This window comes from Cebidichthys violaceus, unplaced genomic scaffold (genome assembly GCF_023349555.1).
Source record: "Cebidichthys violaceus isolate CVI_PGR_0920_01 unplaced genomic scaffold, fCebVio1.0.p SCAF_9, whole genome shotgun sequence".
Taxonomy (NCBI): Eukaryota; Metazoa; Chordata; class Actinopteri; order Perciformes; family Stichaeidae; genus Cebidichthys; species Cebidichthys violaceus.
The window spans coordinates 8,207,855-8,220,108 of NW_027176975.1; the positions used below are offsets into that span (position 1 = coordinate 8,207,855).

A 12,254-nucleotide genomic window follows, 5' to 3' on the forward strand; every position below is an offset into this window, starting at 1 on the left:
TATTATAAAATAAATGTATATGGCATTTCAACCATCTCATATTTAAATTATGGACCAATATTAAAAAATATATATTATTGAGTAAGTAAATCAGTGTTGGCAGGGGCCATTAGGAAGGAACAAATGGAAGAGGATTGTCCTGTTGTAATAAGTTTGGGAAGCAGAAAATACAGCGGCAAATACAAATGAATGAATCAGCAGGTCCCCTGCTGACGCATTAATTAATTACTGTTGGATTACTGAAAGAGCCCAAGGAGGAGTCAGCATTTCTTATCTAAAACTGTATAACCACAACAATTTAACACTGTTTGAATACAAGGATATATTAAATTATTGTATCATATTATTAATTGGTCTAACACTATGACAAACCAAAACATAATTATACTAACCTTCAAGTTTGAACCTGTACACTTGACAGACAGGTCGTCCTGTTCATTGAGCAACATCTCTAAAAAGGCTACATATCGCATTATGTAGCCTGCTTGAGCCAAGGCATTCATTCATTCAAGTACCAAGAAGGTGTGTGCAGATAAAGTGATCTAAAGAATATGTCTTTTTCACAGCCGACATTTAGACTTTTCATGATACTAGTGTTACTTATAACATTAATGAAGCCTCTGTTCTATTCAAGTTACCCAGTAAGCTGTTACAGTGTAGCAGTCATTATTTATTTTCATGATTAATTTGATTATTTACACCTGTGCTTTTCCTGCTGTGACTTATCACATTTCTTCTATGAAAATGTTTTATAAATGGTTCCTCATACAAATATCTGTGCATCTTCACTGCAGTTTTGTTTAGTGTATTGGACATTTTTTGCAGCAGACATTTTTACTTGATCATACTGAAGCAGGAAGAACACAGGTGGAATAATGTTAACGATGGCTAAGTTAATTTTATTTCCTATGGAGTCAAGCCAGTGAGCCAGCATGTACAGCAACAGGGCTTTGGAATTGATGCACTTAATCAGAAAGTTAGCAATCCTCTTCACCTGCAAAACATTTTTAATCAGGGACATGCAGACATTTTGAGTGGCTCAATATATTTTATTTTTAATTTGAAACTGATTCTACTGATGTTGATATAATACATCATATGATATCTCTCATATACATCTAGATTTACATTAAACATGTACACACACACACACACACACACACACACACACACACACACACACACACACACACACACACACACAAATAATGTGAGATATATGTGCTGACATGCTTTAACTATGTCCCAGATCAAATCAACTACGAAGATAGGCCAGAATAAATAGTTCAAATATCTAAAGATAGAATAGTACATTTAGTAGCATGAATGCATCAACATTTAATAAAACACCCTTTATAAATGGTTTATTAGTAATAATAATTCCTTTATAAATGGTTCATAAATAATTTACCAATGCTTTACAGAGCAATTATTAAGAATGGCATTTGTATTGCCAGGTTGTGCAAAATGTCACTGTTTGTTTTGGTTTTGATTTTTTTTTTTTTTTTTACAGGAAGTGAAGTACTCACTAGTCTCGCGCTCGGGGGCGTGGTTGGCCGATTTCTTGACAGCACTCTTGTTTTGCTAGTGAAACGTTAGCTTGTGTGGCTGCTGCCTTGTTGCGGACTCATTCACTTCGTATGCATACTAACTTAGCTGAAGTATTGAACCGGACAATATATTTGTGTGTAACGTTGGTAGCTATCCGTTGACGGTTAATTTGCTATAACTGTTAGCTGTTGCTTGTTTTGCAGTTTAGCACTTATCTAGATGGCTAGCTAGCCAGGGTAAGCTATGCTGCTAATTTTAGTTTTTAGCATCGCGAGTAGCTAACACTTTGCCGAGAAGATCATAATCATCTAACGTCAATAAAGCGGACTTCAGTTTTACCTAAATACCAGTGCCACACAGCTAACGTTAACTGACTTTTAACGATGGCGTTGACCGTGGACGTGTCTGCAGACGAGGGGCCCTGAGAAGTGATTCAGCTGGATGAGTTAGCAACAATGTCCTTAAAATCAACCAAAGTGGCCCCGAGTGTTGATTTTGACCACAGTTGCTCCGACAGCGTGGAATATTTGACGCTAAACTTTGGCCCATTTGAGCCCGTTCATCGCTGGAGAAGACTCCCTCCGTGTGATGAGTTTGTTGGTGCAAGGTAACATGTTGACAGATGAGTAGGTGCAGTTTAACTGACTTCCACCGGCTTAATCTGCATACGTACAGCCTTTTATTCATCCCCAACTTCATTTGCTCTGATTAGGCGCAGTAAGCACACTGTTGTGGCATACAGAGATGCCATTTACGTATTTGGGGGAGACAATGGGTGAGTAGTACTGGGCATCGATTGGCTTTTTCTGTTTCATTCTTATTGTCCAACACATGAAATGCATTTTACATGTTCTGTCACCTAATAGAAAGAACATGTTGAACGACTTGCTCCGTTTTGATGTGAAGGACTGCTCGTGGTGTCGGTAAGTTTGCAGTGAGGCACGATTCCACATTAATTAAGCAAATAAATGAGTTCCAGACTGTGAAATGTGATTCATTGCCTTTGTGTGATATTTACTACAGAGCCTTCACCACTGGAACTCCACCTGCTCCCAGATATCATCACTCAGCTGTGGTCTATGGCAGCAGCATGTTTGTTTTTGGTAACTTTTTACAAGCTTATGTTCCTCATAATCACATGTCATTCATGCTACACATTTAAAAGGTGATATTGATGCTATTATGGTGGACTTGGTATTTTTCAGGCGGCTACACTGGAGACATCTACTCAAACTCAAACCTGAAAAACAAAAATGACCTTTTTGAGTACAAGTTTGCTACAGGGCAGTGGACTGAATGGAAAGTGGAGGGGAGGTAAAGTGGTTTTAAAGATGTGTGTTCTAGGATAGATTTTTATATAATTTTCTTGCAGGGAATAATGTTTTCTTCTTCACATGGAGAAACAGTTATTTTGGGATGCATGATGGGGGCATACAATCTATTTGGAGATCAGTTAAAATCAACCTGTTCCTTTTCACAACTTTGTGTATTTTTGCTTTGTATCTGTAAAAAACTAAAACTTACCTCCTATCCTTTGTCTCTGTTCCAGCTTGCCAGTGGCTCGGTCTGCACATGGGGCCACGGTCTATAGTGATAAACTGTGGATTTTTGCTGGCTATGATGGGAATGCCAGGTATGTTTAACTTTTTATTTGCTTTTGACACGATTTGTTTTCCATATAATATTGACAGATATTTCCCCAATGTGCAGGCTGAATGACATGTGGACCATTAATCTGCAAGATCGAGAACATGCGTGTTGGGAAGAGGCCAGTACAATACATTTAAATAACTATAACCAGAAACACATTGAGAGTACAACGCTCACCAACACTGTGCTGTATGTGTTAACGTCCCCGTTTCTGCCTTTGTGTCCATCAGATCGATCAGAGTGGTGAGATTCCTCCATCCTGCTGCAACTTCCCTGTAGCCGTATGCAGGGACAAGATGTTTGTGTTTTCTGGTCAGAGTGGAGCCAAAATCACCAACAACCTCTTCCAGTTTGAGTTCAAGGGCCACATGTGAGTACACCATTATCTTGAGCTTATGACTTACCTCAGTCACTCGTCCTGTAGTTGCCAGTGTTACATGGGACTAATCTTTACTCCTTCTTCTCAGGTGGACACGCATCCCGACCGAACACTTACTGCGGGGCTCCCCTCCACCTCCCCAGAGACGTTACGGCCACACAATGGTTGCCTTTGACCGTCACCTGTATGTATTTGGAGGTGCGGCTGACAACACTCTGCCCAACGAACTGCACTGCTACGATGTGGACTCTCAGAGCTGGGAGGTGATCCATCCCAGCATGGACAGTGAGGTATGAATCAAATGGCTTTACGAAGGGCTGTGTCATTAGATGATAGAAGTGTTTGAATGATATCTCAAATATGTGACAAGCTTAATTATTACTTTCACCTTCCTTGCCCCCTCAGATGCCCAGTGGGAGACTCTTCCATGCTGCTGCTGTGATTCAAGATGCCATGTACATCTTTGGAGGAACTGTGGACAACAATGTGCGCAGTGGGGAGATGTACAGATTTCAGGTTAGTTTCAAACAAATTCCTTGTTGAAATATACCAGCACATGCTCTAAATATTATTGCATAATTTGGACACTGTGGTCGAAAGTCTTTCCTGTCTAAAGCAAATTGTCAAGCTTGTTTGGAGATTAATTCTAAAAGTTATATAGCTCTTGAAAATGTATATATTTTTCCACTTGCAGTTTTCCTGCTACCCACAGTGCACTCTCCATGAGGACTATGGCAAACTGTGGGAGAATCGTCAGTTCTGTGACGTGGAGTTTATTCTGGGCGAGGTGGGTTTGTGACACTTGGAGGCTAAGCCTCTGAATTGCTAGTTAAAATTACAAGGTGACATTTACATTACCCAACTAAGATGATTTCTAAGCTTGTTTGACTCCTTTTTCTGGTGTTTACAGAGGGAGGAGAGAGTCTTGGGGCATATTGCCATAGTGACTGCAAGATGTCAGTGGCTGCGGAAGAAAATCCTGCAGGCCTGGGATAGGCAGCGACAGGTCAGAGCACACTTCATTTCCTCTGTGACAAGGCAAGACTATCGGTGTTGCCAGAAGATATTAATAAACATTAACATTTGATAGAAAATATTAGTCACTGCTATAGAGGAACCTCAGCTGTAATGTTAAACAGATTGTTAGATATTAAAGTGTTGCATAATCTGCTGTCTTTGTGTGCAGAAGGCTAAACAGGACAGCAGCGAGGAAAGTGACGAAGGGGCAGCTGGAAGCCCGAGGGATATCCCAGCAGGCATCAGGCCGATGCTGGAGGTATCCATCAGAGAAGCGGAGGCCCAGCCTTTTGAGGTCTTAATGCAGTTCCTTTACACGGACAAGATCCAGTACCCACGCAGAGGTACCTCTCTCTTCATGGTGGCTCTGATCAGTCTTTAGATTGTAACTGCAGTAATCCCCAAGATTGACAAGAAAAACTGCTCATCTTCTTTCTTTCTTTGCTCGCCTCCATAGGTCATGTGCAGGATGTTCTTCTAATTATGGATGTATACAAACTGGCCCTTAGTTTTCAGCTTTCCCGCCTCGAGCAGCTGTGTGTGCAGTACATTGAGGCATCTGTCGACCTACAGAACGTCCTCAGTGTTTGTGAAAATGCCAACAAGCTGCAACTGGACCAACTCAAGGTACGTCTGGATAACTGTTAACAACTAAGTTGACGCTTTCTGCTAATGTAGTTTTTACTGCCCTCCAGTGGTTGAAGTTCAGACTGTCTTCAGCACAATAAGTGTCAATCAAGAGAGGTCAGTAGAACAATCTGTTCTTACATTCATGCTAACAGTGTATTTCTTCCTTTAGGAACATTGCCTTAATTTTGTGGTGAAGGAGTCGCACTTCAACCAGGTGATCATGACGAAGGAGTTTGAACATCTGTCCACCCCGCTGATTGTGGAGATTGTGCGACGAAAGCAGCAGCCTCCTCTCAGGCTGTACTCGGACCAGCCCGTGGACATCGGGACCTCACTGGTCCAGGACATGAAGGCTTACCTGGAGGGAGGCGGCCTGGAGTTCTGCGACATCGTCCTGCTGTTAGACGGACACCCACGACCTGCTCATAAAGCCATACTGGCAGCCCGATCCAGGTAGGGACAACACGGGCTCCATGGTCTGTTTAATACACACATACCAGTGACCAGCCAGAAATGCATTTTGCATACTGTACAAAGATTTTAGGGGCCAGGCCTAATATTTTCTCACTTCGTGGTGCATTTCATCTGAGTGATTGACACTTTTTAACATTTATATTTGTACTTAGTTACTTTGAGGCGATGTTCCGCTCCTTCATGCCTGTGGACGGTCAGGTTAATATCTCCATTGGTGAGATGGTTCCCAGTAAGCAGGCCTTTGAGTCCATGCTGCGTTATATCTACTATGGCGACGTCAACATGCCTCCAGAAGACTCCCTGTATCCTTCTCCGAGTCAGACTGCTTTATATTCATTCACCAGAGGAAGTATTTCCCAGGCAGAGCCTGAAAATCATCTTTATGAACATTATAATACAAAACAATATAATGAAAAGAAATGATGAAAGAATCCACATCCTTTTGAAAAGGGAACTGTGGTGGAGTCGAGGTGGGATAAGAAAGTTGTGACCACAATGGCTGAGTGTGATGAGCTGAGAGACCGCTCAATCAAGGCAAACTCACCCAAAACATACTTCTCTAATAGCTTTGATGTCTTATCTTCTGTGGAGACTTGAAACTCATTGTGGCAAATATGTAATGAATTTTATTTCTACAGAGAAGTTGGGGAGTTTTGTGCCGGCACTACCTGTGAGTGGCAGCCAAACCAGAGGTATTGGTTTAGGCTTAAGATTAAAAAACAATTTATGGTTTGGTATAAACTTTGAAATAGATATAACGACGTAACTACTTAAAAGATGGGTGAGTTTTACTTGCTATCATCTTACATTTGTACTTTTAAAACAGAAAACACACATTTGTGATATTTTCTGGAAATTAAGTCAATGCTCAAAACGGCACTTCTCGATGCAGAGTGCTGCGTCACTCGCGGCCAGTTAGGACACGGTGCCATGGACATAATGCACGAAAATACATATGGGAATAGTTCAAACGTATTTGTTTTTTAAGAACCAATATTCAAAGATCCTTTTTGGCCAATTTTGAGATTTGTTTAAGGGAGCGTGAGAGAATGTCTCTTAACTTAGCGCAGTTTTGGAGAAAATGTAAGTTATTTGATTTGAAGATGTTTTATTATGAGTATACAATTTGAATTTAATTTTTCCATGATGGGAATGTTACAAATATGTTTATCTATGCTGTCAATTATATATCTTAGAATTAAAATCGACTGTTCATATTAAAAAAATAAAGTATTGGCCAAGAAAAATACACTCATTGCAATCTCTAAAAATAATGATTTCATTGGGATCCATAGAAATGCTACTGTCAGCATCTAGTGGTCATTATTGGAACTGCACTTGTGTATTGAACTTTTTCTCAGTCGTTATGGTCACTTCTTGCATAAGATTCAATATAAGGAACAAAAGATAACTTTTTTTTTATTATTTATTTTTTTTATTTCAAAGCATCATAATTGTCTTTTGCTGTGTTCACGTCCAGTGTTACAGTCTCCTATGTCTATTGCATATAATGAGCAGGTACGTCACTGTCTAATTCACATAATGTTAGGCAGCACAGAGAGAGAAACATTTTTCCACTTCCTTAACCTGTGATAAACAGCTATCTGTTTGCTGCACCGTATTACTACGGGTTTTCGAACAACAGGATGCAGGCTTACTGCAAGCAGAATCTGGAGATGAACGTCACTGTGGAGAATGTCTTGCAGGTATTTGTGTTTTCACCCACAGGGGGGGAGCAGTGACCTAATTTTACAGTGTTGTCCCATACTTGAAGACATTTTCTTACGCAGAGTGAAACATTTACTCACGCATTTTTTCCTCAATACTTCAGATTCTGGAGGCAGCTGATAAGACCCAGGCTCTGGACATGAAGAAGCACTGCCTGCACATTATTGTCCACCAGTTCATTAAGGTGGGTGGGCTTGTATCCGGAGCCCTGGGGGTTTGCTGCCCACTCACTGCAGCTGAGCTAACCCTGTAGGCTCGTCTCCTTTGCGGGACACTGACACCTTTGGCCTTCTAGTGGATCACCCTCCATCTGCTACGTAGAGAGGAGACTGTTTACAGGCCGGCCGGCTGTACAAGCACCTCATCACATTGCGACGAGGGTCATAGTGCCACTCTGATTATTGTTTGTTATTCAAAGAAACAGCGAAGCACTCAATTCTCACCCTGCTTCACTGCAGTGTTAGCTCTATTGTTACTGTTTCTGCTTCTTTCTGTTTATCTTCATTTTTTTGTGCATGAGCAATCAAGTGCTTCTTATTCCTCATTTGACTCTGTTTGACTCATTGTCTTGTCTTAATTTATGGCTTGTTTTTTTTCCTCATTTTTTGCTCTCCTCCCCTCCCAAAGGTATCCAAGCTCCCCAACCTGCGGTCTCTCAGCCAGCTGCTGCTGTTGGACATCATTGAGTCTCTAGCTACACACATATCAGACAAACAGTGTGCTGAGATGGGCTCCGACATTTAGGATGACGCCGAGAGCCGGGCTCTTTTCTCCTCTCACAGAAGCCATACATCTCTACTCAACCTACTTCTAGTTATTCCCTCGTCACCAACGCGTAGTACTTTTCTTTATGTTGGCCCTCGCACCTCCAGACCCACATACCGTAGATGGCTTTTATCCATGTTGTATCAAATTGTTCTTACTCTGCATCTTAATGAGTGAAATCAGTGAAGATTCTAGCTCGGTTATAATTTGTTAAATTGTCAAAAAGCAAATCCCTTTTTATGTTCAGTTTGTGATTTATTTATTTTGAGAACAGAGGAAACATTTACAAGGTTTTATTCTGCTCAGTATTGCTGCTGCATTTTTTAAATAGATATGCAGTGGACTGTAATAATTGACACTTGTGACACTATGGAGGTTCAAGTGTTGCCCTCAGCTGTTTTCTGCTCGGATACATTCTAAGTCATCTAAATGCAACTTCATCAAAGTATACTATTAAATGGATTATTTATCTATAAATCTGTATTGATCACTTGTAATTATTGTCAGCTCTGACTCAAGCCTGGAAAAAATGTAAGGGATCATAATCATTATATGAAAAATAATTAGAATGTATGTCTGTCTTCAAGCTATTTGTTTCATTTAATGTTATTTTCATTAGCACACATATTTGTAATACTAATCACCTCTTACCAATACTAACGGACAAGCCCCATCTATCTACAAGATATAGCAATGTGTATTTAGTGACATCAGTATGCTGTTATTAAATATTTACCCACATGGGTTCCATGTATTTAAAGCCTTAATAAATCTTATAGAAAATGAGTCCTGTTGTACTGAGTCTCTGTGGCCCCCTGACCTCTGAACTCTTGTGAAATACAGATGTTGAACTCACTTCATAAACACTTAAAAGTCATATTTCTTAGAGCTTCCAATATGCCTCTTTAGCTGTCTGGTATGAGTAAACTACCTTATAATGTAATTTAAGTTTTTGCACCACCATCTTTTGGAAGTCAATATATAGTAAAATGTGCCACAAGTGAGCTTCCAATAGAAGCCCAGTATTTATAATAAATGGTGTTTTGACCGCTCATCAGGCCCTGTTGTCGGTATCAGACTGAGTCGTCAAACATACTGGACCCTAATTTATTTTTACACTGCTTTTTAAAGAGGACATATGCTCATTTTCATACTTGTATTTGGGGTTTCTACTTGAACATATTTACGTGTTTTAATGCTCAAAATAAATATTTTTTCTCATCCTGTCAGTAGGAATATACCTCTGTTTTAGCACCTGTCACTGAACTCCAAGTTTCTCCTAAATGCAGAGTTAAAGTTCATTTATGTATCTGTAGTTATGTGACGGTTAATTTAAGTTCACAAATATTCTAATGAGCCTGCAGCTGAATATATTGTTGAATCACATGTTTTCTGAACTCAGCATCCCACAAAAAACTGACTTGGTTGTCTAATGTCACATCTTGAGAATTGGAAGGCACTTCATATCTCTAAATGTATCTGCACACACACTTAAAAGTCAGTTTTTCATACATATTCCTATATTCCAATTAATCCTATACTCACCCAAGCAAAGAGCAGATTTACTTTGTATCTGTTTTGGCTGAACTTAAGTAGTGCTCGCCCCACTGGCTTGATGGGCAGTTTCATCTAAATGCCATGGCCCCCTCAGTACTCGCACAGTCAGCAGTGCTCTGTGTTATTTATGATAGCTTAGATTCAAACTGAATGTCACAAAGAAAGAAACTTACAGGTATGTATTTTAAAAATCAGAGCCGATACAGTTTCTTCCAAAAGTCTCACAGTGGTGTATTCACAAATGTTTTTATATTGAATATTTGCACAAATCTGAAATCCAAACAAAGACTTACGCCCAAAGCCATTGTAACCTATACACTCTGTGAAAAAGCTGAAGGTTAGTCCTTGACCTTTCATTAAATTAGACACATCCTTCAGGGGTTTCAGTTTCCACAGATCTATGCATGATAAGGTCACACAATGCTCCTTGGTTTGAGGTTTTGAATTCCTTCGGCTTCTGCAGGGTTTTGCCCTTGCAAAGATTTTGATTTACTCAAGTGAGCAAAATTAAAATTGAATACGTTAATTTGTTTGAACAAATTGCAACTTCTTTTAAAAATACTTGTCCTTTTGCAGTAGTCTAGACAGTCATACCAACCCTCAACATTACAACTACATTTAGTTTGACTTGCAAATAAAAATAAAAACCAAATTGGTAGAAAATGTTGCATTTTGTGAATAATTGTGGCTTTTTTACCATTTTATTTTTTAAGCTATAAAGTAAATTGTGCTCATGGGATTGAGAGAAAGGTTGACCTAAATGCTGAGGCAGTAGATAGAGTTTTCTCTTAGCTGCCATTTGTTCTGCAAGTTCTGTAAAGACCCTCAGTGGAATTCACAGTGTGTTGGACTCTTTTGGACTCTGTTGTAAGTACCGCTGCAGTGAGCACAAAGTGCTATTCATAGTCCAGATACTTGAGACACATGGCAAGTCGAAAGCTCCTTCTTTTGATTTCCTTAGAGTGTAAATTTCTTAACTAAAATAATGACCAAGTCTCGTCAGTGACATCAGTTAAACAACTCATCTGAAATAATTACAACCGTAAAAGAAAATATTTACAAAGAAACAGGCTAGTATAGTTATGCCTGGAGTAACTTTTAAGTCTTCTTTTTTGTGTGTACCTCCCGTGCCCAGCTTGCTCATGTTTCATTAAGTTCACTTGCCCAGAATCCCGCTGGACATATTTGGTTTCATCTAAAAACAGAGTTCATTGTTCACTGTGATGATATTGAACACTGAAACATAACAGTATGTCTGTTGTCAGGCCACGGTCCTGGATTATCTCTCACTTATCAGCTGCATTTTATTAAGGGAGCAGAATAAGTGGGCTGGCCCGGTTGGTCCTGCTACCTGAGCAGGTAGTACGGGCCACAGAGCCACTCTGGATCTCCCAACCTGTGACATAGTCCTGCACACTTGAACAGTAATCACAGCACAGAGGGCAGAAGATGGTTTTTCTAACAGCTATAGTGATGCAAAGGACTGCACTCTTTGTGACGTTTGGAGGTTTGGTCACTTCTCTGATCACCACCTTTCTTCCACTGTGGAAGACGATGAACTCTGACCTGAACGAAGTGGAGAACTGGTTCTCTGGACTCTGGCACACTTGCCTGTACACAGAGGAGGTAGGAGTTCAGTGTAAGGCCTATGAGTCCATCATGGGGCTGCCAATGGACCTGCAGATCTCCAGAGTGCTCATGTTAGTGTCTGTATGCACTGGAGGTTCAGCTCTGCTGGCTGCCTTCCCAGGTCTGGAGGGGGTTGGGATGTGTGTGGGGCAGCCTGGCCGGAAGAGAAGGCTCCTCATCCTCGGCGGGGTGCTGTCCTGGGTGTCGGGGCTCACCACTTTGGCTCCCGTCTCTCTTCTGGCCTACACAACTGTGGTGGACTTCTGGGATGAGGGTTTCCCTGATGTGATGCCTCGCTGGGAGTACGGAGAGGCGATGTTCTCTGGATGGTTTGGAGGTTTGGCTCTGGTCATCGGAGGGACTCTGTTCTTTGTCGCTGTGTGCATGGGGGACTACGACCAAAGGCCAGCAAGTGTGCCAAACAGCCCGCAGGCGAAGCACAGGACGGAGCACTACCTGAAGACAGAGGTTTTATAGATTTTTTATTGGTAGATGTGTCATCTGCACATTCATATACTTAACATGGAGGCTTGTGGAGTGATGACATAATGAAATGACTTCAGTAGCCCAAGAATAACACTTCTGACTGATATAACATGACAGCTACATGTGTTCTATTTGTTCATTTCTAAGTCAAATTGTCAAATTTCCATCGTCTCTGGTTCTGGTTAATTATGAGATTGTCCACATTACGTTTTCACCAACTATTAAAGTAATGTGACATAATAATAATTGGAGTAGTTCTTATTCCTTTTAAGTGTACAGAGTCTGGAGAAAGAGTATAGGTAGACACCTATTGCACATACAATTTCTCTTTATTCATTTCTCAATGAATAATAATATTTCAAAAATAACCTCTTTGATTTTTAGTTAA

General features: G+C 40.4%; 2 protein-coding genes across 4 annotated transcripts; both read left to right on the forward strand.

The window, feature by feature from the left end:
* The first annotated feature begins 1,514 nt into the window (after window positions 1–1,514).
* lztr1 (leucine zipper like post translational regulator 1) lies at window positions 1,515–8,980 on the forward strand. Of its 3 annotated transcripts, none has more exons than XM_068703755.1 (19): window positions 1,515–2,158; window positions 2,264–2,326; window positions 2,418–2,474; window positions 2,575–2,654; window positions 2,757–2,865; window positions 3,101–3,184; window positions 3,262–3,319; window positions 3,432–3,571; window positions 3,669–3,870; window positions 3,986–4,096; window positions 4,275–4,367; window positions 4,491–4,586; window positions 4,770–4,941; window positions 5,055–5,224; window positions 5,397–5,680; window positions 5,854–6,003; window positions 7,302–7,407; window positions 7,533–7,613; window positions 8,057–8,980. In XM_068703755.1, the coding sequence occupies exons 1-19, from the start codon at window positions 2,007–2,009 to the stop codon at window positions 8,171–8,173; spliced, it is 2,325 nt and encodes a 774-aa protein (XP_068559856.1). In that variant the 5' UTR covers window positions 1,515–2,006; the 3' UTR covers window positions 8,174–8,980. The 3 variants fall into 3 exon arrangements, with proteins under 3 accessions (XP_068559856.1, XP_068559855.1, XP_068559857.1); XM_068703754.1 differs by having other exon boundaries at window positions 1,516–2,158; window positions 4,767–4,941; XM_068703756.1 differs by having other exon boundaries at window positions 2,066–2,177; window positions 4,767–4,941.
* Window positions 8,981–11,200: 2,220 nt separating this feature from the next.
* Window positions 11,201–11,857, forward strand: cldn26 (claudin 26). The gene has a single exon (XM_068704240.1). The coding sequence runs from the start codon at window positions 11,201–11,203 to the stop codon at window positions 11,855–11,857; it is 657 nt and encodes a 218-aa protein (XP_068560341.1).
* Window positions 11,858–12,254: the final 397 nt, after the last annotated feature.

What these genes read in the sequence shown, in the direction of transcription:
- lztr1 (XM_068703754.1), top strand. Translation starts at nt 2,007, where the DNA reads ATGTCCTTAAAATCAACCAAAGTGGCCCCGAGTGTTGATTTTGACCAC. An exon ending in GGCTATGATGGGAATGCCAG is followed by an intron (nt 3,185 to 3,261) that starts GTATGTTTAACT and finishes CCCAATGTGCAG; the next exon opens with GCTGAATGACATGTGGACCA. An exon ending in ATGCCTCCAGAAGACTCCCT is followed by an intron (nt 6,004 to 7,301) that starts GTATCCTTCTCC and finishes TGTGATAAACAG; the next exon opens with CTATCTGTTTGCTGCACCGT.
- cldn26 (XM_068704240.1), top strand. Translation starts at nt 11,201, where the DNA reads ATGGTTTTTCTAACAGCTATAGTGATGCAAAGGACTGCACTCTTTGTG.